The 25,589-nt window shown below is 37.6% G+C and overlaps 1 protein-coding gene across 6 annotated transcripts in view; it reads right to left on the minus strand.

Annotated features, from left to right (window-relative positions):
* Window positions 1–25,589, minus strand: part of TTBK2 (tau tubulin kinase 2) — a 140,770-nt gene that overhangs the window by 61,829 nt on the left and 53,352 nt on the right. For all 6 annotated transcript variants that reach the window (XM_046649669.1, XM_046649687.1, XM_046649674.1 and 3 more), the window contains 3 exons: window positions 11,188–11,261; window positions 4,682–4,822; window positions 3,088–3,192 (listed from right to left, as the gene is read on the minus strand). In XM_046649669.1, the coding sequence (XP_046505625.1) occupies window positions 3,088–3,192; window positions 4,682–4,822; window positions 11,188–11,261 (320 nt within the window). The remainder of the gene's footprint in view (window positions 1–3,087; window positions 3,193–4,681; window positions 4,823–11,187; window positions 11,262–25,589) is intronic.

The raw sequence follows: 25,589 nt of genomic DNA on the forward strand, positions 1-25,589 counted from the left end.
TAAAAATTGAAAAACTGTTATTTAGAATAGAGATGGGATTCCAGAAGACATACAAATCCAATAAACTACATAGAAGCTAAGTTCTTTTTCTGCCTGGCTACCAATTAGCACAGGAACCATTGATAAAATCAAAGATAGTCTCCCCACAATTTCTAGGCACTTAAATTCTCGTGTGGTTGTGTTTTAAACATAATCTACTTCAGTATATAACTCTACACAGTTATCTTATTGAAGACCATGTAACATATTATGCAAGAACCTTGCTCAAAATTTTCCGAAGGCATCCTATCACAGTTAGAATAAAATCCATCTCTTTGCAAAATCATACCCAGTCGGGGGCCTACTAACCTCTTAACCCTCATCTTTCTCCACTTGTCCATGCACTATGCTAAGCAACACATGCTATGCTATAGCCTCAGTAGCCTCCCTGCTTTTCCTTGAACACACCACACTTACTCTGCCTCAGAGCCTTTGCACTTGCTGTTGCCTTTGCCTGGAACACTCTTTCCGGATATTCACATGGCTTGCTCTCACAGTTCATTCCACTCTCAACTCAATAGCTCCTCAGAGCAGTCTTTTCTAACTAATAGCTGTAGAACAGTCTCCTGTCCTCACTGCCCATCTCTCGATGTCAATACCCTGCTTTGTGTTTCTTTGCCGTATTTATCACTATCTAAAATTATGTCTTTACTTGTGTATTATTTGTCTTCTCTACTAAAAGAAAACTTCCATAAGAGCCCTGTTTTGGTCTGCTTGTTCACTGCTGTAGTCCCAGCACGTAGATCCATGCCTCACACTTAATATGTGCTCATTATGCCTCACACTTAATATGTGCTCATTAAATATCTGTTTTATGGGTGAATAAACAATAACCTGGTAATATTTATAAAAACTAAAAAAAGAAAAAGAAAGTTACTTGGATTAGAAATGGGATTCCAGAAATGTATTCAAATCTAATAAGCTACACAGAACCTAAATTCATCACCTGCTTCCTTACCTATTAATGCAAGACCTTAATTAGAACCAAAAAGATTCCCTCATAATTTCTAGGAGCTTAAATTCTCGTGTGCCAATGTTTTAATATAATTTACATTGATGTATACAACTACTATTATATGGTTAGCTCATTCAAAACCAGTGTTTCAACTTCTATGCGACTAATCTGCTAGAAATGAAAATCACAATCAGACCAAATTAAAACAAAACTAAAGGTAAAGTTAGACATTAGAAGAACTGTAGCAGGAGATCAACTGCTGGTATGAGAACATGAGGAGCTCCACCGACCCCCACTCCCCAGTAAAGCTGGTGAAATTATCTTAAAAAAGCAGCTAAAGCCTCTGGAAATGGTCCTTAGGGCAAACAACAAATGAAGAAACATTTATTCAAGAAAACCTATGAGGGGTTGGCACAGTGGTTAAGTGCGCACGTTTTGCTTCGGCGGCCCGGGGTTTGCCAGTTCGGATCCCAGGTGTGGACATGGCACCATTTGGTACGCCATGCTGTGGCAGGCGTCCCATGTATAAAGTAGAGGAAGATGGGCACAGATGTGAGCTCAGGGCCAGGCTTCCCCAGAAAAAAGAGGAGGAATGGCAGCAGTTAGCTCAGGGCTAATCTTCCTCAAAAAACAAAAAAGAAAAGAAAACCTATGAAAATTCAATAAGAAAAGCCAGAGTCTAAGGTATTTGAACCAAAACCAAAGCTGCTCCCCGCTCCACCCCTTCTAGATCAGTAAGGTGGCTCCAACTCCAGACTGACGTTGCCAAGAACACAGGGCTCCCTCCCTCCCTCCCCAGTTCCTAGCACAGGGCTTTCTTCCTGCAGGAGCAGGATGTCAGCATTTCTCATCTCCCAGAGGCCTGTTGCTGAGGAGGCTGAGTGCCGGGCAAGTGCGAGCGGAGAGGAGGAAGCTCCTTTTTCTAGCACCCAGCCTCCACCTCGGAATGGAGGCTCCACCTTGGGCGTGGTGTGCTGAGAATCTCTGGGGCCTCAATAGTCCTTCTCCTGGCTCAGGAGGCAGTGGTTCCGCCCCAGGAGATGCTAGCCAAGAGACTTCAGGCTACTGCCCCATCTCAACCTGAGAGCACAGCTCCTAAAGCGAGGATGTCACTCAGAGCAGCCTGCCAGTCCTCACGGCCAACTCCAGAGCCCTGACTCAGATTTCACATGTTGGCAGAAGGAGGCCGTAAAAAAGAAACCTCCTAACCTCTTCCCAAAGAAACTTATTTCATCTGTAACACTGAAGTTTAAAACCTAAGACCCTTCTAAAAATCAGGCAAGGTTGTGATAAAGGGAATGGGGAGGAGATTTGTGGATCCAATGAAGATAAAGCCTAGACTATGGGCCAGTTTGGATCCTGGGGATGGACCTACACACTGCTCAGCAAGCCATGCTGTGGAGGCATCCCACATAGAAGAACTAGAATGACTTACAACTAGGATATACAACTATGTACTGTGGCTTCGGGGAGGGGGAAAAAAAAAGAGGAAGATTGGCAATAGATGTTAGCTCAGGGCCTATCTTCCTCACCAAAAAAAAAAAAAGGGTACATTAGATGCAGATTTAGAATGGTCTTGTAATAAGAATACACATTAGCCCTTTAGAATCAGGGGTTTTTTTTGCAGTCTGTGGCTCTTTCTACATCCTACAGTTCTTCTATTGCCATTCTTATACTTTTCACATCCAGAATTTCCATTTGGTTCTTTTAAAAAAATTCTCTTTATTGATAATCTCTATTTGATGTGATGTTGTCATCATACTTTCCTTACTTTTTAAATCAATCTTTCCTTTAGTTCTGTGAACATACTTATAATGGCTACTTTGAAATCTTTTCCTGTTAAAACCACACACAAGAGCACACAAACTTAACTGCTCAGCCATGGGGCCAGCCCCTAATGTACCTTTTTTTAATGCCACAACTTTTAACAATAAAATTAACTAACTCCATTCTATAATTTAATCATAAAAATCTATATGCTACTTCTTGGATAACATCCATTCTGATACATAATTAGCATTTCTTTAAAAACAATGATACTACAAACAATAGGTTAACTCTCAAATATTTAACAATAATATGAAAAATCTTACTGGTCTGACGTCACCACAGGAATTGGTAAATTGTCGAGCCAAGCCAAAATCAAGCATGTAACACTTCCTGCATGTACTAGGAAAGCGACCCATGGCGAAATTCGACTAGAAAAATAAAGAAGGAAAATATGAAAATATACTTTATACTACTTGGTCCTTACATCTTATCTCTGCTATATTTTAATTCTTCTATTTAAACTCTATACAACACACATGTCCCAAATACAATATTCCCGTCAATGATGTTTACTGGGTATTTATACATAATTTCATTGTGGGTTTTGTTAATGTCTAGGATCAAGTGAACTTTGACCAACAAAGAATTTAAGTGACTATATAAAGTTACATACAACACAACACTGACTAAACTGGAATCAGAATTCTAATTTCCTTGAAGTTCTACTGTTAAATTAAATGAAAATCCAATCCCTGCTTTTTAAAATGGGAGGAACTAGGAATGAGCAAAATCGAACACATAGCTCAGAAATTTAAATGAATCTCCTATAAGCATCATAAAGCTGAATTTCATGAAGTGTAAAAATTAAAATACAATTTAAGGAAACATTCCAAAACAGACTTAAGGAAAATACATTCGCGTTCTTCCCTTAATAAAAAATAAATGTAACATTAAATGATCACAAACTTGCAAAGATGAGTGTGCAAGCAAGGGAATTTAGAAAGGCAAAAAGCCAAACTTGCAGAACTGTTAGCTTTTATTTTAAAATACTGTTCTACTTGGGGAAGCTTTCTGATGAAAATGGAAACTCTACAATCACCATGGTTTTCAAATAACGACATTTTGTTTGGTATAGAAATAGGAGCAGGAGATATCTATATTACACTAAGTCTGACTTTACTGTGTTAATTCTCGTTGGCATTTTCATGCAAACTAATTTCAGAAATCATGTAGCAACATATGGGTGTCATTTTCAACTGCACCAACCACATATAAATTTATAGTAAATACAGTATACCAGAAATGGGTCATTTCCCCCAAGAGCAATAAAAAAACTGAGAAGGAAAAAATAAAAGTATATTTCACAGTTATGGAATGACAATTTCTAAGAAAAACAGAATAGAAAAAAAAATATTATATATTGCCACTGCAGCACTCTGGAGAAAAAATGTCTTCGCAATTGGTGGTTTCTTATAAGTACAATTTGTCGCTTGAGAAACAGTTCAAAGAACACAACGCCAACATCTAAAAGCAACATATGTATACACTTTACCCAATATCGGAAAAAGAAATCCAAAGAATAACTACCAATTTAGGTGTAAGGCTAAGTAATTAGCAATGTTAACACAGATAATAATAATAGTCAAGCATTAATCATTTATAATCTGGCTGTAGCATCATTTTCATTGTACAAGAAAAGCTCTTGAATATAAATTATAGTTTGTAATTATCAGTTTTTTAAAATTAAGAAGCAGTTACATTTTGCTTCCAGTTACATTTTGCTTCAATAAAATATTACCTTGTATTTAATATAGAAAGCAAATATAGAAAGCTACATTTGTAATTTGTGTGTCTCATCATAAGATTAAGAGTACCAAGCAAACTCATTCTGTGCTCCAGCTAGAAAAGGCCTCCTACCGGTTTGATATCTCGGTGCAAGAATCCCACAGAATGGATGCTCTCAACAGACTCCAGAATCTGTCTACCCAATCGAAGAGTAGTGCTAATGGTGAATGTGCCCCGGGACTGGCTGCGGCGTAGATCTGCCAGATTTCGACCCTGTGGAAACCAAATAAACACTTTTAAGTATGGTATTAAAACTATGTTTTAAGAGGAATTATTCATTTATACAAAAATTAGAAGATTTTAAGGGCAATTATTCATTTACCATTAAAAAATGTTTTAACTGAAACAGCAAAGACTTTACCCAAATCATGATCCTCTCACTCAAGAGATTCTCTTAAAATAACGCATGAATGTTTCAGACAAATTTAAGAATAACCAAAGTTTTTGAACATATTGTTTCTGAGTCATCATGTTTCCCTTTGTCTCTGATGTCATAACAAAATATAGTCTTATTTAAAAAGATATAAAATATATATACCCAGAGCGGTAATTTCTCATTACTGTCTAACATATATTCCCAAAAGACCACTTAACTTTTCTGTGTCACAGTTTCCTTACAAAATGGGGCCAAAATACCTATCTCAGAGTGTTTTGTGAGGATTAAACAAGACTCACATAAAGTGTTTAGAATAATGCCTGGCACACAATAGGTACTCAATAAATGCTAATTATTGTTATTATGAACAAAAATGATATGAAACAAACACTCAGTTACTTATAGCAGTAGATAAAAGCAATGAACGTATGCAGCCTATGCCAAATGTATTACATTCAGGACTGCATTTAATCCTCACAGCACCCTAAAACAGAAGTTAATTCTTGTTTTATAGATGAGGAAACTGAGGCTCAGAGGATTTAAATAAATTTCATCTGTTAAGGTAAAACTGTTTTTCAAATCAAAGTCTGTCTGACTCCACAGGGTTCTTTTTCTACTTCATGGTGCTGCTCCATCCAGAAGGTTCCTTGTTGCCTAGGTAACAAGCCAGTGACCTGATAACAGCAGGGCTACAACACTGCAGTTCTACCTCCCAAAGAACGGAAACTGACTCCTGAATGCCATATCACAAGGAAATTTAAAAACCTCAATCTCTCTATTCCCAAAATTTTGTAGTGTATGGTTGTGATAATGCCACTAACACCATCACCTCAACTAAAGACAGTTAATTCACTTTTGAAAAAGTAATAAATTCTTAATTCACTTAACCACCATTTAAAATAAAATATTAAATGTACTCAAGTAATCTCAGAATTGAAAAATTATAAAAAAATCAGGAGCCTTTCATTCTTCACACTTCTTTAAAAATGCAGTTTTCCCACAGCATAAATTGGCAGTTATCTTTATTATTATTTGTTAACATTAGGGGAATTTATTGTTCTCTACATCCTCAACAAATGTAAAATAAGTGATAATATAAAGCAACAAGTTTTATAATCCTATGAGAGTAACTAATAACTTTTATTAGCATTCCAATAATTTTTTCTCAAAAATCAGTATTTTCATTGCCAAAAATATACCAAGTACTGGAAGTTTATTTGTAAACAACTTCCACCATCATAAAAGCTTTTGAAAGGAAATAAAACTTGGGTTTATGATATTAATAATGATTTTTAAATCTTTTGTGTGTGTGTGTGACGAAGAGTGGCCCTGAGCTAACATCTGTGCCAATCCTCCTCTACTTTGTTTGTGGGACTCCGCCATAGCACAGATAGATGAGTGGTGTGTAGGTCCACGCCTGGGATCCAAACCTGCAAACCCTGGGCCACCGAAGCGGAGTGCACGAACTTAACCAGTACGTCACCAGGCCGGCCCCAAAATTTTAAATCTTTTAAAATGTAAACCTAAGGTATCAACTAACAAAACCTGAGATGATAAATACAAGGCTGGCAAGAGTATGGGGAAAAGAGTTATTAATTAACATGGTAAATACATGCAGGTTTGACCCACCAAATTATACTTCAGCGTATATACTACAAATGGTCATTATTTGTTACAGAGAAAAACTGAAAACAATCTATATGCCCATCAATAAGTGAACGGCTAAATAAATTATGGTGCAGTCACCTTACTGACTGAACAGTGCAGCCACTAAAAAAAATGAAGGATCTTTATACACAGTGATATGGAATGACTACTACTGAATGAAAAACCATATTCATTTCTCTCTAAATAATTCTATAAATTTAACATGATCCCAATAAAAATGCAAATGGACTTTTATTATTTAAAATTTGAAACATACTTAAAAGGAGAGAAAATAATATAATAAGCCCTCATATACCTATCCATCACCCAGAATTAACAATTATCACTTCATGACCAATCTTGTTTCATCTGTCATCCCCAAACCCCAACACACACCCCCTTTCCCTTCCCACACACACATACTGGATTATTTTCATGTAAATCCCAATCATTTCATTTCATCTACTTATATCAACGAGTGCATAAGAGCAAAGAGATGAAAATATAAAGTCAAAGAATTTACTAGCAATTCTTTTTTTTTTTTTAAAGATTTTATTTTTCCTTATTCTCCCCAAAGCCCCCCAGTACATAGTTGTATATTTTTAGTTGTGGGTCCCTCTAGTTGTGGCATGTGGAATGCTGCTTCAGCATGGTTTGACGAGCAGTGCCATGTCCGCACCCAGGATCTGAATTGGTGAAACCCTGGGCGGCCAAAGCGGAGTGCGCAAACTTAACCACTCAGCCATGGGGCCGGCCCCTACTAGCAATTCTATTATCACAAATTTGAATTAGAAAAATCAGTAAGAACCATGACATATTTTCTCTTGTAAAAAAAGGGAAATCCTGAACCCATCCACTTGAAAAGAATTTAAAACAAGGAGCAACCCAATAGCAACAGGCACCCATAGCATCTAGACTGTGGTCTCTAAATATCATTTCCCATTAAGAGTAATCAGGGCTTGATGAAGAAATGGCTGATTCCAGTTCTGGAGCATGAAATAAAGAGACTGAGCCTAATACATGGTGTTGTACCAGAAGGCAAGGAGGCTATCAAAGACTCCTACAGTCCAGTCCTTTCGAAATGCATGAGGATGCAAACTGAAGAAGTCCTGCTACCCAAGATGGGACAATTTGAAAATTAAAAACAACTACAATGATTCAAAGACATAAAATATGTTAAATCCATGAATTCATAATTATCTTTTCAAAAAAGAGAGAGTTCATTAGTTCCCTTTGGAAAATATTAGGGAAGCAACTGATTAGTCTGAAAACTGGTGAATAAAAAAAAGAATCAAGCATTAGTCCTACCCTTCCCATATGAAATTTACCTCAGGATAACCTAATTGTTGTCAGAGTGTTTTTTAAAGAAGAATGTCAGCTAACAAATGAAGAAGAAATGTTAGAATTAAAATAGTACCTTTGCAACCCCACTGAGTAATGGATCTAGACAATGATTACTAATGGGTTGATAAAACCTAGAAGAAAAACCATTGGGAACCATAAAATGGATGGATCAGACTGACAGTCCCTAAACCACAGAGATTAATCTTAACATTACAAAAGAGAGACAGACACTGCCTACTGATGCACACAACTCACCTCTGAAGTATTCTGTGAAATAAAACAAAACTGGAATCTGATCTAAAGACCAGGTTACAGAAAATACAGGGGATATATGAACATGTTAAATAATACCACAAGGAGACAATAAGCAAAATCTGGACTATGAGAACTTCTGCATGACAAATGACTCTATTTACAAACAACAATAAAAACAACATAAAAAAACCTGCAAGAAAAAAAAGAGAGGGATCTATAGATTAAAAGAGGCTTAAGAGATAAATCTATCAGGGGCCGGCCCAGTGGCGCAGTGGTTAAGTTCACACGTTCCGCTTCTCCACGGCCCACGGTTTGCCGGTTCGGATCCTGGGTGCGGACATGGCACTGCATGGCATGCCGTGCTGTGGTAGGTGTCCCACATATAAAGTAGAGGAAGGTGGGCATGGATGTTAGCTCAGAGCCAGCCTTCCTCAGCAAAAAGATGAGGACTGGCAGTAGTTAGCTCAGGGCTAATCTTCCTCAAAAAAAAAAAAAAAAGACAAAAGAAAGAGATAAATCCATCAAACGTGTAAACCCAGTCTGGAACCAGATTCAAGTAAACTAAATATAAAAAAATTAAAGAGAGATATGATCAAGGAAATCTGAAGACTGACTTGATATTTAATGCTATTAAGGAATTATTGTGTCTTGTGCTTGAGAGGGAAAAAAAATCCTTGACTCTTAGAAATGACTGACATATTTACAGATAAAATATGCCCTGGATTTGCTTTGAAATAATCTGGGGAGAGAGGGGAGAGGGAGAATACACCTGGAACAGGATTGGTCATATACTGATAATTATTGAAGACCAGTGATGAGTAAGTACATGGGTGTGCATTATACTCTTCTACTTTTGTGTATGTTTAATTTTTTCCATAATAATACAAAGCTTAAAAAAGTATGGCAGCTCTTATGTCAGGCAATCTAGATCTACACCTGTACTGCATACAGGATTAAAATTTATTTTGCCCCTCTCTAAGGTGATACCCTTATCACAAAATATCACCCCTTGGCTATACTAGGGACACTCATGTAAAAGCCTCAATGGTGACAGGATCTTAAATGAGACCTCACCAAGGTCTTACCGGTAGAAACGAGAAAACAAATATGTACAACTGCTTGAACCCTGTAGGATTTTAAGACCCATTTTAATGGTAAATAGCTAGAATTTCTACAACAGAGACAGGATTATTCCTTAAAATGTTTAAGGCAGATATTATATAATTGAATCACCAGAAGGAAAAGAGTAAAGTTAAGAATAATGAATTTAGGGCTTTTAGAAGAAATTAGGGATGTTAGTGAGAAGTTGGGTCTGAGCATGTAAACTTTATCAAAATATATGAGGTAAATCTAGTAGTTATCTTTAGTATGTCAAATAAGAGAGAGTACCCCCTGGCAGTTATACTAGCTTTAGCCTTGTTCCAAATCACGTCAACCAAAACTGTAGGGATGGGGGTGGGTAATGTTGGGCTAATTTTCTTATGACAGGAAAAAATACAGCATGCAAGTCAAATGGAAAGGTTCTTGGATGAGGCCATACTAGCTTGCCAAAGGCCATCTTATTTGATACACACCGGTTTCCTTAGTTTTCCCACAGTAAGAGCCTCCCCATTTCCAGAAAGTGAGATTTAGGTGAGTACAAATAAAATAAAAACGACTACAGTATGTGCTAAGACTGAGAGAGATTCTGCAGACTAAAGAAGCTCCTGTCCATACTCTCCAGTCAATAGTAACCTAAAGACAAAACTGAAAAGTTTTCTTTAATTGTGCCAAGAATACTAGCCTCAGGCTTCCACTAAGCCCTGACACCTATCGAGTTAGTCAGTCCCAGGCAAACCACAAACGTCCTTGAGATTCAGCTTCTTTATCTGTAAAATGAAGATAAAATCTATCCCATCCTCTTCATGGGGATACGGTGAGCATCAAATAAGATGTATGATAAATCTAGAAGAAAACTATAAAATATCAGACAAAAACTTTTATTATTGGCCAAAGTGAGAGAAAGCAGGGTCCATATTAATGACATTAAAAAGTACAGGGAGAGTTGTTTCAAGAAATAAAACTATGCTGGCTGAAGAGATACTGAATCACACAACTCAAAGACTCAAGGCTCTAGTCTACAGAGAGATTAATATCTTCAGATCCAAATCAAATGCTGAAGGATAGCCGAGGGAAACAAGAAAAGCCTTGCAATGAGAAGAGGAAGCACTTAGGCTATCATCAATGTCTCTGAAATCACTACTATGTAGTTAAGTTGAAAGGAAACAAAAGAACCAAATGCCCCAAACAAATTTTGCTAAAGAAGAAAGGAAACTGAGAACTCCAAGTTAGGCAGCAAGGTGAACCATGGCTCTCACACTCTGCGGCTAACCACGGTTCAGAGCTCTGTGTGTGCGCTCAGGGGCAGAGGTGGTGTAGCAGGAATGGAACGGTGTCCCTCCTCTCCCTGCTGCAGTCATTACTCCAATATTGTCTTCCTGAATTTCTTTCCCCTGCTGCCCCACCCCAAGCTCACTCCCCATCTAAAGGATGGGGAACAGAGCTATGTTAATGATGAAAAGAGAAAGAGGAAGGGCATTTCTCCTCTATCTCAATTAATGCTTATGTTTTCAAGCTGTCAAGTTGGTACTCAAGTGCATAATGGAAAACTAGAGTCCTTAAGGTAATGAAGGGCGGAAGGGGAAGTGACATGGCAAGACTCATATCCAACAATCCCTTGTGCAGATTAAAAGTTTTGCAGTGATGACAATTAATGAAGGATCAACTAAAACAGCTGACAAGGACAACCGTTTCATCTTTGGAAAAATCAGTATCAAATCTGTTTAAATAAAGTTCCATCTGCATAGTAAAAACCTTCTGAGATGATACCAAGAATGTTATTTTTATTCATATCCACTGTAGTTAGGTACTTGATCAAAACTGAGAGATTTTAAGATACCTTTTCATAGTAACCTACCTGCAATTGCATGACCACATAGTTGAATCGATCATTCCTCCCACAGCCAATAAATCTACAAACATGGTCTTTCCCTGGATAAAACAAAGAAAGAAAACAGTGGAAAAGGTTATACCATGGTTTCTCTTCTAAAAAATTAATAATTCGTTTTTCTATATAGTATTTTATGATTGGATATAAAGGACCTATCTTAAGAACCTTAAGAATAGGAAATTTGTAGTATTCAAATTTCCTACCCACCTCCCCCAGATCCTACAGTGCTCCTTTATTGAATGAATAAATAAACAAATGAATGATAATTTATTTAGGAAAGAAAGAATTAAGAGGTCATTTCAGATCGACCTGCCTAGACATTATACATATGAAAGCACAGAAAAGCAATAAATAAGAACTATGTTAAGAATATAAACCCTGAAATTTTAGGTATGGTTTGCATTCACCGTTACATGACTTTGGTGAGTCACTTAATCTTTCTGGGCCTCACTGATTTGGATTAACTCAGTGGTTTTCAATCCGAGTTCCACAGGTGAAATCCTAGGAGGTGCAGGCTAGGGTGCAGAGGAAAGCAGAGGTGGAGCAGGTAGAAATCTAGAGTCCTTCCCCTGATTTAACAAAAGCAAACAAAGGTCCTAAAAGAGGATCAAGCCTGATAGGTTCCAGAGCCAGAAGAGAGCATCTGGCTGGAGTATGGTGAATGAAGAGAGGGAGGACAGAATGAGATGGTGCTGGAGAAGCAGGCAGGCACTAGATCCTGAAAGGTCTTGGACTCCATGATAAGGAATCTGAAGAACATGTTTAGATCAATGTTTTCTAATCCTGGCTGCTTATCAAAATCCTCTGGGAAACTTTTTGAAGGTTCCTGCACTCTATACTGATTCAGAATCTGTAGGGGAAGATAAAGGACACGAGCTTTTCAAAAGTTCTCTAAGTGATCCAAAAGCAGACGGGCCACGGATGGATATTTGAAAACTAGGGTAATGAGAAGCATCTAAAAGATTTTAAGATAAGGAAAAACATATTTAAAACATTGCATTTTAGAATGTCACTATGGTGGCAATGGGGAGGATAGATAACATAGAGGTCAATTCTGGAGGCAGAAAGGCCACTCTGGGGACAGTTACAATATCAAGAGAGAATAAGGGTTTGAATCTTAAGTATTATAATAAAGAGAGAAAAAAGAGGATAAATCTGAGAGATACTAAAGACATAATTTTTGATGAGAAATTGGTACAATTAAATGAAAAGCTGTACCAAAAGAAGAGAATAGAGTAGGTTGCATAGATTTTAAGGGATATTAGAATGGTGAGTTTGAGGACACAGTTGAATTCAGTAGACAACTGTAATTTCAAGCCTGACGCTGAGACAAAAAGCTGAGCTCCAGAAATACATTGGGGAACCATTAGTTCATGGGAGGTAGATACGACGACACACACAGATGGAAGATTACCAAGCTGAAAGAATAGAGAATGAGAAGAAAAGAAACCTAAGAACGGAATTCTAGAAAATCCAACATTTAAAGCAAGAGCAAAAGTAAAAGAACCCATGAAGGAAACAGAGTAATGGCCTAAGAGGTAGGAGAAAATTATGAGAAAGGGGTATCACAGAAACCAAAGGAGAAGAGCATTTTAAGGTGGAAGTGGCTAATGATAAATGCTACAGAAAGGCTGAGACATGCTCATTAATACAAAAAATTAGAAAGTCACTAGTGAGTGGAAGGGGTGGAAGCCAGTCTATAATGGGTTGAAGAGTAAACGGAACATGAGATAATGAGGGCAATCTTTGACAAAGCTTGCCTATAAAGTGACGAAGTCACAGACCAAGAGCTAGAAGGGCAAAATTTGGTAGAGTGATGAGAAATATATCTCAACATTCAAAAAGAATTTGTCCACTGACTGACAAAATATAAATACAATCCAGATTTATTTTAGTTAATAATTCCACACTTCTCTTTTGCATCTCGGTTATCACATTGTTCTCTCCTTCTCTGTGCTTTTGTTGAAAAGGGTTGTAACTAGCAAGAATAGGTGCAATGGGAATAATAATTCATAACATGCACAATGCATGGTCATCACTTTATATGTATTTTATGTATGTTTCCAAAACTGTGTCATCTAGTAAATTGTAGCAAGAATGAAAGGATAAAATGATGGTCAATCAGCAACTTAAAATATTTTCCTCAGCTTCATAGAAACAATAAAAAAATCATCTAAAAGAGTACTTTCTGGGACAGCCCCAGTGGCCTAGTGGTTAAGTTTGGCACACTCCGCTTTGGCGACCCAGGTTCAGTTCCCGGGTGCAGACCTACACCACTCATCTGTCAGTGGCCATACTGTGGTGGTGGCTCGCATACAAAAAAGAGGAAGACTGGCAGCAGATGTTAGCTCAGGGCGAATCTTCCTCAGCAAAAAAAAAAAAAGAATTTTCCTCTTATTATCCATTCTTTAAGATGTCACTTTCCTATCATGTAACAATTTAAATGCAGTATCTCTATTACAAAGACATTTCAACCATCTAAAAACAAAAGGCCAGACCAGATTTAAGTTCTCTTCGAATGCTCTTTTAAAAATATCTTTATGATAAATTACACCAAATACTACTTATCTCTTGATACTAAAACCACCCTACTTTTAAAAAGAAAAAAGATAGAAATCAAATAAACTGTAGACCTTTTATCAGATAACCAAAACACAAAGTCGGGAGCAAATTTTCTAGGATTCACCAATACATCTTCATTGTTTTAGGTAAGAGCTTAATGAGCTCTTATCTCATACTTTATGGCATAGTGCACTACTGGTCTTACATTTCAGATTATGCAATTAATGAAACTACTTAATAAAGTTAGGTCAATAAACACGTAAAAAATTTTGGAAGTATGGAGAAACTACAATTAAATTAGAAGAGTAACTCTTCACCACCACTTAGAGTAACTGTTAAAACAACTTTTGTAACAACTAGTACAAACTGAGGTATTATTCCATGAGTACAGGGACCATATCTATCCTGTTCTGGTACCTACCAAGTACCTAGCAAATAGGAAAACGTTCAATCTATATTTGTGAATGAACAAATTAATAGAAATCATAATAGCTAATAACACATGCATAATATATAAGCATATTGTGCCAGGCACTCTATCAAGTGCTTTAAATGAATTTAATCCTCACAACTTCATAACATAAATATTACTTTCCCTATTTTTCAGATGTGTAAACGGAGGCTTAGTATTTTGTCCAAGACCCCACAGCCGGAAAATGATGAAGCAGTTTGATTCTAGAGTCTTTGTTCTTAGCCTTTATGCCAGAAATAATTGAAACAGATTTTAAAGTCAAGTAATACCTTGTCAATAGATATTAAAACTAAAAGGGAAATAAAGACTGTGTGTGACAAAACACAGGCAAGAAGGCCTACTATGTGTTGAGCACTAAAGTTGGAGTAAGAATACAAGATAAATTAAGTAAGATCCATGCCCTCAAGGAGTTCACAGTCCAGATACGTGAACATAAAACCTTAATCTAGTATGATGAGCTCTACGTTATAGACAAATTGTTACGGATACACAGAAGATTTGAAAATTTTGTTTATGAGGCTTTTCATGAGAGTTAAATCACTAGATTTTTAAATGTATAGGATGAGAAGAAGATTCAGAGAGAAGGGCACTCACGAAGTGAGAAGGATCCAAGCATATATGAAAGATGACTAAAAGAGTTAATAGGCTAGAAGGGCTGGATAAGGGCTAAAACATGGGCTGAAGTGGGGAGCATGCTGAGACAAGAAAAGGATGCTGAAGTCTTGTATGCCGCACAAAGGAATTCAGATTGACTCATCATTAGATAATGGGCAGTAGAGGGCAGGGGGGACATAGTGCAAAGGTTTTCAAGCATGAGAGCTACACGATTTGGCCTGTGTTTTGGAAAGGTAATGCTGTTCACCATTAGAGGCTGATTTGTGGAAGAGATGAGAGGCAGGGAGATCAATGTGGAGGTTAATACAAGTGTCCAGGTAAAAGATGAGGAAAGTTCAAATTAAAGCACTGGGAGTGAGAATTTAAAGAAGAGGAAGGATTTCAAATTCAGTTTTAAGGGACAGAATAGACAGATTAAGGAGAAGAGGGAGAAAGCAGAAGACTTTTAGCTCAAGCTAAGTTGACAAGGTAAACTGCATTAATATAAATGAAGACAAAAGTTATAGTGTATGAGAGAGGATGCTGATTTCTAGTTTGAGGACTGTGCACTGATTGATCTACAGGACATGCAAGTTGTGTTAGAAATTTAGGTGTAGAGTTTAACAGAAAGGTCAAATATAGAAGGTAACAGATCTGTATATTGTCAATGAAGGTTAGAGCTGATTGCCCGAGAAGACGGGTAGTTTGAGAGAACTGGGTCAACGTCAGCAAAAGAAAAAGGAACCTGTGAAGATGACTGAGAAGGAAATGTGTAGCCCAGGGAGTTTTATACCTAACAACTTCCATATCTTCCATGAAGAATTAAGCAAAATAATCTCTAAAAATGAGGGGAGCAGGGTGGGTTATGCTTAAAGAGAATATTAATAATTCAAAATAGTAACTCCTGTGGAGAAAAGGAAAGACAGATAACCAGATCACCGAGCACAGAATATATGAAGTGAGACCTAATAAACTGTCATTCAGACAGAAATCTTAAGTAGAATCCAGATTCCAGAACTATTGCAATCTTTATGTAAATTAGGCAGTCTACGAGGTCATATCTAGTTGGTAAGCAAACAAAAAACAAAGTCTTACCCTATGCACTACTACGTCTGATCACAACTCTCCATTCGCAAGAATAGTTCCTCAGTTTCATGCACAATGAGATTAGAGGAGAGGTCTAGAACTACGACACAAACAACTCAAAGTCCCTCGGTAAACCACTTCACAAACTTTTAGGAAGTCCCAGTACAAAAACATCTAAATAATCTCAATGATACTCTAGAGCAGGACTATCTTGTGTAAAAGTAGTATCAAACTCAAGTCAACCCTCATTTTATTCCCACCTGATTAGCTTCCATAGGTTCTCAAAATTCTAAATAAAGGCACCAGAATATAACAGATACACAAACTTAACGAAAGCATCTTTAGGGTACACTGTCTGTGTTTGCTTGTCTTACCCCTAAAGTGTAAGCATTTCAAGGGCAGGAACTCTAGTACCCAACTCTGCATAGAGTTCATACTAAATGAACAGATAAGTTTCTTATAACAGCTTATGAAAACATTATTAACATACAACAAAATTCACCCATTTAAAGTGTAAAATTCAGTTTTTAGTATATTCACAAAGTTGTGCAACCACTACCACCACAATCAGTATTAGAGCCCTACCCAACCTACACCAAAAAACCCATTGTAGTCACTTCCTGTGCTCCCCTAGCCCAACTCTCCCAGCCCTATGAGACCACTAATCAACTTTCTATCTCTATTGATTTCCCTACTTTGGACATTTCATATAAACAGAATCATAAGACGGAATAAGTGTTCTTTTGTGACTGGCTTCTTTTACTTAGCATAATGTGTTCAAAGTTCATCCATGTTGTAACATGTTATCAGTACTTCATTTCTTTTCATTCTCAATAATATTCCATTGTATAGATATACCACATTTTGTTTAGACCTTCATCAGTTGATTGTCCATTTGGATTGTTTCTACTTTTTGGTTATTATGAATACTACTACTATGAACATTCATGTGTAAGTTTTTGTGTGGACATGTGTTTTTATTTCTCTTGGGTATATAACTGGAAGTAGAATTGCTGGGTCATACGGTAACTCCATGTTTAACCTTAAGCAGTCCATAGGAACTGCTGGACTATTTTCCAAAGGAGCTGCACAATTTTACATTCCTACCAGCAAAATATGAGGGTTCCAATTTCTCCACATTCTCACCAACTCTTGTTATTATCTATATCTTTTTGATTGTAGCCATGCTAGAAGGAGTAAAGTGGTATCTCATTATAACTTTTTATTTTTAGAATTTTTAATTTTAATTACATTTCTGTAACGACTAATGATGTTGAGCATCTTTTCATGTGTATCTTCTTTGGAGAAATTCAGTCTATTCAGATGCTTCACTGATTTTTCAATTGGGTTATTTGTCTCTTTATTATTGAATTATAAGAGTTCTTTATATAGGCTAGATAAAGTTCCTTATCAGATGTATGATTTGTAAATATTTTCTCCGATTTTGTGGGCTGTCTGTTCACTTTCTTGATGGTGGTCTTTGAAGCACAAAATTTTTAAATCCAATGAAGTCCAATTCATGTATTTTTTATTTTGTTGCTTTATGGGTTTTGCTGTTATATCTAAGAAACCACTGCCAAATCCAAGGTCACGAAGACTTACAGCTGTGTATTCTTCTAAGAGTTTTATACATTTAGGTCTCTGATGCATTTTGAGTAAATTTTCATATACGGTGTGAAGTGAGGGTCCAACTTCATTCTTTCACCTGTTTATAACTGTGTTGAAAGGACACAGTTCTGTGTTTCTCCTTTACTCTCACACTACTACCACACTCACAACACTTCTGACATCAGATGTGTGGAAAGTCCTAGACACCAGCCAGGTATTCTATAATTCAATTCAATTCTGACACTATCTACCTAGAGTTAGCATCAATCAGATCCCCGCAAGTTAAGGGCTCAGTCCCACAAGACTGACCCTACTTCAGATGCCAAATTCAAGTCCCAGATTGTTACCTGTGCTTCTGACCAACCAGCTATAAACTGGGGTTCCCATTACCCTCTCCCTGGGTTCGATAATTTGCTAAAATGGCTCACAGAATTCAGGGAGACACTTACTTACATTTACCAGTTTACTACAAAGGATATAATAAAGGATACAGATGACCAGCCAGATTTAGAGATACACAGGGCAAGGTATGTGGGAAGGGGCACAAAGCTTCCACGCTCTCTCTCAGTGCACCACTCTCCCAGCTCCTCCATGTATTTACCAACTTAGAAGCTCTCCCAATCTGGTACTTTGACAGTTTTTATGGAGGCTTCATCATGTAGGCATGACTGATCATTATGTCAATCTCCAGCCCCTGTACACTTATCGGAGGATAAGGGGTGGGGCCGAAAGTTCCAAATTTCTAATCATGGCTTGGTCTTTTTGGTGACCTGCCCCAATCCTGAAGCTATTCAGGAACCCATCAAGAGTTGCTTCACTAGAACAAAAGACATTCCTATCACCCAGGAAATTCCAGGGGATTTAAGAGCTGTGTCAGCAACCTGACCAAGTTTTCTTTAAGACCAAATATTAGAAACAAAAGATGCTCCTAGTGCTCTCATCACTTAGGAAATTACAAGGATTTTACAAGCTCTGTGCCAGGAACTAGGGCAGAGACCAATATATGCATTTTCTATTATTTTACTTTATCCAATCCAGTTGTCCCAGCACCGTTTGTTGAAAAGACTTCTTTCCACATTAACTGTCTTAGTACTCTTGTCAAAAATCAATTGACCATAATGTGACAGTTAATTTCTGGACTTTCAAGTCTATTCCATGGATCTATATTTCTATCTTATGCCGGTACCACAATGGCTTGATTACTGGTGCCTTGTAGTTAAGCTTTGAAATTAGAAAGTATGAGTGCTTCAACTTTGTTCTTTTTCAAGATTGTTTTGGCTATTTGGGGTCCCTTGCAATTCCATATTAATTTCTCATCAGCCTGTCTATTTCTACAAAAAAGCCAGCTAGGATTTTGATGGGGATTGTATTTAATCTGTAGATCAATTTCAGGAATACAACTATCTTAACAATATTAAGTCTTCCAACCTATAAACATGGGACCACGTATTTAGGTCTTCTTATTTTTTCAACAGTTTTATAATTTTCAGAGTATAAGTTCTGCACTTCTTTGGTTAACCTTATTCCTAAGTATTTTATTCTTTTTGATGCTATTGTAAATGGAATTATTCTCTTAATTTCATTTTTGGATTGTTCACTGCTAATGTCTAGTAATACAAGTGATTTTTGTATACTGATCTTGTATCCTGCTATCTTGTTGAACTTAGTTCTAACAATTTTTTAGTGGATTCCCTAGGATTTTCTATATATAAGATAATGTTATCTGCAAATAGAGATAGTTTTCCTTCTTTCCAATCTGAATGCATTTTATTTCATTTTTTTGACTTCAACAGAAGTGGCAAGAGCACAAATCCTTGTCTTGTTACTTATCATCAGGGAAAAGAGTTCAGTCTTTTACCATATTAGCTGTGGAGTTTTTTTAAATAGAAGCCCCTTATCACGGTGAGGAAGTTCTTTTCTATTCTTAGTTTGTTGAGTATTTTTATTATGAAGGGGTAGTGGATTTTGTTCAATGGGTCTTCTATGTCTATTAACATAATCATGTGGTTTTTGTCCTTTCTTCTATCGATTTGATATATTATATGAATTGGTCTTCGTGTTTTGAACCAACCTGGAATTCCAGGGATAAATCCCACTAAGTCATGGTGAATAATGCTTTCTATGTTACTGGATTCTGTTTGCTAGTATTTTACTGAGGATTTTTGCATCTATGTTCCTAAGAGACATTAGTTTACAGTTTTCTTTTCTTCTAATGTCTTTGCCTGGTTTTGGTATCAGAGTAATACTGGCCTCCTACAATGAATTGGGAAATACTCCCTCCCTTTCTACTTTTGTGGAAGAGCTGGTGAAAAACTGGTATTAATTATTCTTTCAACATTTGGTAGAATTCACCAGTGAAGTCATCTGGGCCTGGGCTTTCCACTGTGGGTAGGGGTTTTTCATTATTATTAATTCAATCTCTTTACCTATCATAAATCTATTTAGATTTTCTTTCTTCATGAGTCAGTGTCAGTAGTTTACATCTTTCTAGGAGTTTGTCCATTTCATGTAAGTTATTTAATTTGCTGCCATGTAGTATTCTAATTCCTTCTATTTCTGTAAGGTCAGTAGAAATGTTCCTTCTTTCATTCCTTTTTGCTTTTGTTTGTTCGTTTGTTTGTTTTCTTGAGGAAGATTAGCCCTGAGCTAACATCTGCTGCCAATCCTCCTCTTTTTGTTGAGGAAGATTGGCCCTGAGCTAACATCTGTGCCCATCTTCCTTTATTTCATATGTGGGACGCTGCCACAGCATGGCTTGATAAGCGGTGCATAGCTCCTTGCCCAGGATCCAAATCCACAAATCCCGGGCCACAGAAGCAGAGCACGCAAACTTAAACCACTATTCCACTGGGCTGGCCCCTCTTTCATTTCTGATTTTGATAATTTGAGTCTTCTTTTTTCCTTGGTCTGTCTAGCTAAAGGTTTGTCAATTTTGTTCATGTTTTTCAAAGAACCAATTTTTGGTTTTGTGGTTTTTCCTCATTGTTTTTCTATTCTCTATTTCATTAATTTCCACTGTAATCTTTATTATTTCCTTCCTTCTACTTGCTTTAGGTTTAATTTGCTCTTCTTTTTCTAGTGTCATAAGGTGGAAGATTAGTTTATTTATTGGAGGTCTTTCTGGCTCCTTGATATAGGCTTTTACCATTATAAATTTCCTTCTAAGCACTGCTTAAGCTACATACCATAACTTTTGGAATCTTGTGATGATTAAGTTTCAGTGAAGAAACCTATAGAAAATCACTTTGAAATCTTAGAAGGTAGGGTCATTAATGCCATATACTATGTAGGACCTATCATTTTTATTTCAAGAAGACACAAGACTGATAGAAAGGAAAAAAGCATTGGCTTAGAATTAAAGCTGATTTCTGCTACTTAATAATTATGGGACCTTGAGCAAATCTGAGTTTCCTCAGCAGAGCTATTTATAAAATTAAATGAGATAATATATTTATAAAGCATTTTCTTGAATAACTATCCAGTGCTCATGTCCCCTTACTTACAGCACCTAAATTTCTCCTGGGGAATGATCTTCCTCAATTGTATATCTACTGTCTCAATGGGCTTGATCCACTCCCAGGCCCAAGGTCGGGCATTAAGTGCTCTAAGCCAAGAAGAGTAATTTAGAAAATTCTCTTTTGTCATGGAGATCAGTTTGATGATGGGAAGAAAACTAGATATTTAAGACCTAAGACAAGATTGCTGGGAAGATGGCAGCATAGGAGGACTCTGAACTCACCTCCTCCCACAGACACAACAAATTCACAACTACCCTTGGAACAATAACCACGCCCCTGTCTCCAAGAAAGAACCAGAAACTGGATAAAAAGAACCCTCACAACATGGGACAGTGCTGACTGAGGTGAAAGAGGCAGAAACACCCTTCTGGAGAGGAAAAAGCCACATTCTAGCCACAGTGCTTCAATGTCAAGAGGAATCTTAAGGTATGAAGCTTTTCCTGGAGGAGGGGGATTCTGAGTGGGAGAGCTCTACCACAATAAGCTGCTTTTGAACTCAGCACAACCAAGACGAGTGTCATAATATCTGGCCTTGCTGGCTATTAAAAGCTATCAAACATAGAGAAAGAAAAGCCTGTTCTTAAAGGGCCCATACACAAATCCACCCATTTTGGAAAGCAAAAGAAAATCACCAGAAGGAAAGATGCACAGCCCTTTGGTGAAAAGAGACTCACTTTATAGGCTCTAGATGCATCTCAGGGAGGCAAAACGTGGATGGGACCACCTCCTCAGAGACTGAGACATGGTGGCAGCCATTATTATAATCTGACACAAACACTGGCAAATGCCATTGGAGTTCTTCCCCTGGGCTGTTAGCACAGGGCTTTGCCCAACCCACTAGAGTACCAATTTAATCCACCACAGTGGGGACAGGCAGCCCACCCTAGGGACTGACCCCACCCACCAGGAAGCCCTCAGGCAGCTTGTGGGCCTCCATATGTGGGATGTGTATGGGATTTCTGGGCAGGACAGTAGGTCTGCCTCTGCAGGGTAGAGTTTGTGCAAGGGACAAGCCTGCATCAGCGGAGTGTGTGGAGCTTCTAGAGCAGGGCAAGTGGGTCCCCTTCAGTGGGCAGAGTGTATGCACAGGGCAGGACTGCTTTGACAGGGTGTATGGACCTGCAGATGATGGGGTTTCTCAGCTGCAGCAGACTTGTGCTTCTCAAACAGACACATAGGGGACCCTGCCCCACCTTCCAATGCCTGAAACAATTTTGTGCTACCACACCTGGGGCTGGCCCCACCCACTCCTGAAATAGCTGACAACAGACTCGCAGGCCAGAGGTCTACTGCAGTTGTGAGCCTCTGAGCCTACCAACCAGACATGCTGGGGGCCTACACACTTAACAGAAAAACTACAGCAGGAACGTGCTATCAGACATTGCAGACAACTGTGCTGGGGCTGCCCCTGCCCAATAAAGTGACTGATGGGACTGCAGTAGCCACATGCAGCTGAGCCTTACAACAAGCTAGCCAGGAGAACAGCCTAGCCTTCCTATGCATCTGCTGTAAGAGCAACTCCACCACAACAGAAGGACACATGTAGTTCACACAGGAGACACTCCTGGACATTTGAAACTGGTGATGGGAGAGAAGCACATTGCTAGGCCTCATAAGGCACCTCTTGCATAAGGCCACTTCAGGATCAAGAGATGTAGTGGATTTACTTAATACATAGATGTCAGCAGAGAGAAAGAGGCAAAATGAGGAGACAAAGCAATATGTTCCAAATAAGGGAACAGGACAGATCCTCAGAAAAAGAACTAGACGAAACAGATAAATAATCTACCTAATAAAAAGTAGAAACTACCAGTCATATGGATGCTCACTGATCTTGGGAGAAGAACAGATGAACACAGTGAAAACTTCAACAAAGAACTGGAAAATATAAAAGGAACCAATAAGGGGCTGGCCCAGTGGTGCAGCAGTTAAGTCCACATGTCCCACTTCGGCAGCCCAGGGTTTGCCAGTTCAGATTCCGGGTTTGGACAAGGCACCACTTGGCAAGTCACGCTGTAGCAGGTGTCCCACGTATAAAGTAGAGGAAGATGGGCACAGACGTTAGCTCAGGGCCAGTCTTCCTTAGCAAAAAGAGGAGTAGCAGCAGATGTTAGCTCAGGGCTAATCTTCCTCAAAACAAAAAAAATGAATAAAAAATAAAGGGAACCAATAAGAACTGAAGAATACAATAATAGAAATGAAAAGTTCACTAGAGAGTATCAGTAGCAAAGTAGATGATACAGAAGAATGGATCAGTGAGCTGAATGAAACTAGAGGAAATCACCCAAGCTGAACAGAAAAAGGAAAAAAGAATTAAAAAGAATGAAGACAGTCTGAGGGACCTCCAGGACAACATCAAGTGTACTAACCTCTGTATTATAGGTATCCCAGAAGGAGAATAGAGAGACAAAGGGGCAGAGAACCTATCTGAAGAAATAATAGCTGAAAACTTTCCTAACCTAAGGAAGGAAACAGACATCGAGGTACAGGAAGCACAAAGAGCACCAAAGGAGATGAGCCCAAAGAGGACCACAGCAAAACACATTATAGTTAAAATGTTAAGAATTAAAGATAAAGAGAGAATCTTAAAAGCTGCAAGAGAAAGGCAACAAGTTACATACAAGGGAAACCCCAGAGGGCTATCAGCTGACTTCCAAGGGGAAGCTTTACAGGCTAGAAGGGAGCGGCACGATATATTTAAAGTGCTGAAAGGAAAAAAACCTACAGCCAAGAACATTCTACCTGGCAAGGTTATCATCAGAATGGAAAGACAGATAGAGTTTTCCAGACAAGTAAAAACTAAAGGAGTTTATCACCAATAAATCAGTTTTACAAGAAATGTTAAAGGCATTTAAGTGGAAAAGAAAAGACCACAAACAGGAATAAGAAAATGAACAAAAAAAAAAAAAAAGAAAGTCAGTCATGGGTAAAAGCAAACATATAGTAAAGGTAGTAGATTAACCACCTACAAAGCTAATATGAAGGTCAAAAGAACCAAGTACTAAAATTATCTATTTCTATGATAAGAGGTTAAGACATACAAAAAAGAGGTTAAATACGATATCAAAAACAAAAAACATGGCAGCTTTAAGCAAGAGGTCAAACTTAAAAGACCATCAAGTTAATACAGATTGCTCCTATACATAGATTATTATATATGAACCTCATGGTAATCACAAACCAGAAACCTATAATAAATACACAAAAAAATAAGAGAAAGGACCTCAAACATAATATTAAACAAAGACATCAAACCTCAAGGGAAGAGAGCAAGAGAAGAAGAAAGGAACAGAGAAGAACTACTAAAACACTCAGAAAAAAAATAACAAAATGGTGATAAGTACATACTTATCAATAGCTACTTTAAATGTCAATGGACTACATGCTCCAATCAAATGATACACAGTGGCTAACTGGATAAAAAAACAAGGCCCACATATATGCTACGTACAAAAGACACACATCACACCTTAAGACACTCACAAACTGAAAGTCAAGGGATGGAAAAAGATACTCCATGTGAATGGCAATGAAAAGAAAGCTGGGGTAGCAGTACTTATATCAGACAAAATAGACTTTAAAACAAAAACTTTAACAAGAGACAAAGAAGGGCACTACACAATGATAAAGGGAACAATCCAACAAAGGATACAACATTTGGAAATATCTATGCACCAAACATAGGAGCACTGAAATATATAAAGCAATAAACATACATAAAAGGAGAAAGAGACAGTAATAGAATAATAGTAGAGGACTTTAACGCTCCACCTACATCCATGGACAGATCATCCAAACAGAAGATCAATAGGAAACACTGGCCTTAAATGACACATTAGACCAGATGGACTTAGTAGATATATACAGAACATTCTATTACAAAACCACAGAATACACATTGTTTTTGAATGCACATGGAACATTCTCTAGGATAGGTCACATATTAAGGCATAAAACAAGTCTCAATACATTTAGGAAGACTGAAATAATACCAAGCATCTTTTCTTACCACAATGGTATGAAACTAGAAATCATCTACAGGAAGGAAACTGGAAAAGCCGCAAACGTGGAGATTAAACAAAATGCTACTGAACAACAATTGGGTCCATGAAGAAATCAAAGGAAACATAAAAAAAATACCTGGAGACAAATGAAAATGAAAATACGACACGTCAAAATTTATGGGATACAGGAAAAGCAGTTCTAAGAGGGAAGTTTACAGCAATACAGGCCTACCTCAACAAACAAGAAAAATCTTAGATAAACAATCTAACAGCACACCTAAACGGACTAGAAAAAGAAGAACAAACAAAGCCTAAAATCAGTAGAAGGAAGGAAATAATTAGAGCAGAAATAAATGAAATAGAGGCTAAAAAACAACAGGAAAAAACCATGAAACTAACAGCTGGTTCTTTGAAATGATAAACAAAATTGACAAACCTATAGCTAGACTCACCAAGAAAATAAGAACCCTCAAATAAATGAAATCAGAAATGAAAGAGGAGAATTTACAACAGGCACCTCAGAAA

The sequence above is a fragment of the Equus quagga genome, chromosome 2 (assembly GCF_021613505.1).
Source record: "Equus quagga isolate Etosha38 chromosome 2, UCLA_HA_Equagga_1.0, whole genome shotgun sequence".
In the NCBI taxonomy this organism is placed as follows: domain Eukaryota; kingdom Metazoa; phylum Chordata; class Mammalia; order Perissodactyla; family Equidae; genus Equus; species Equus quagga.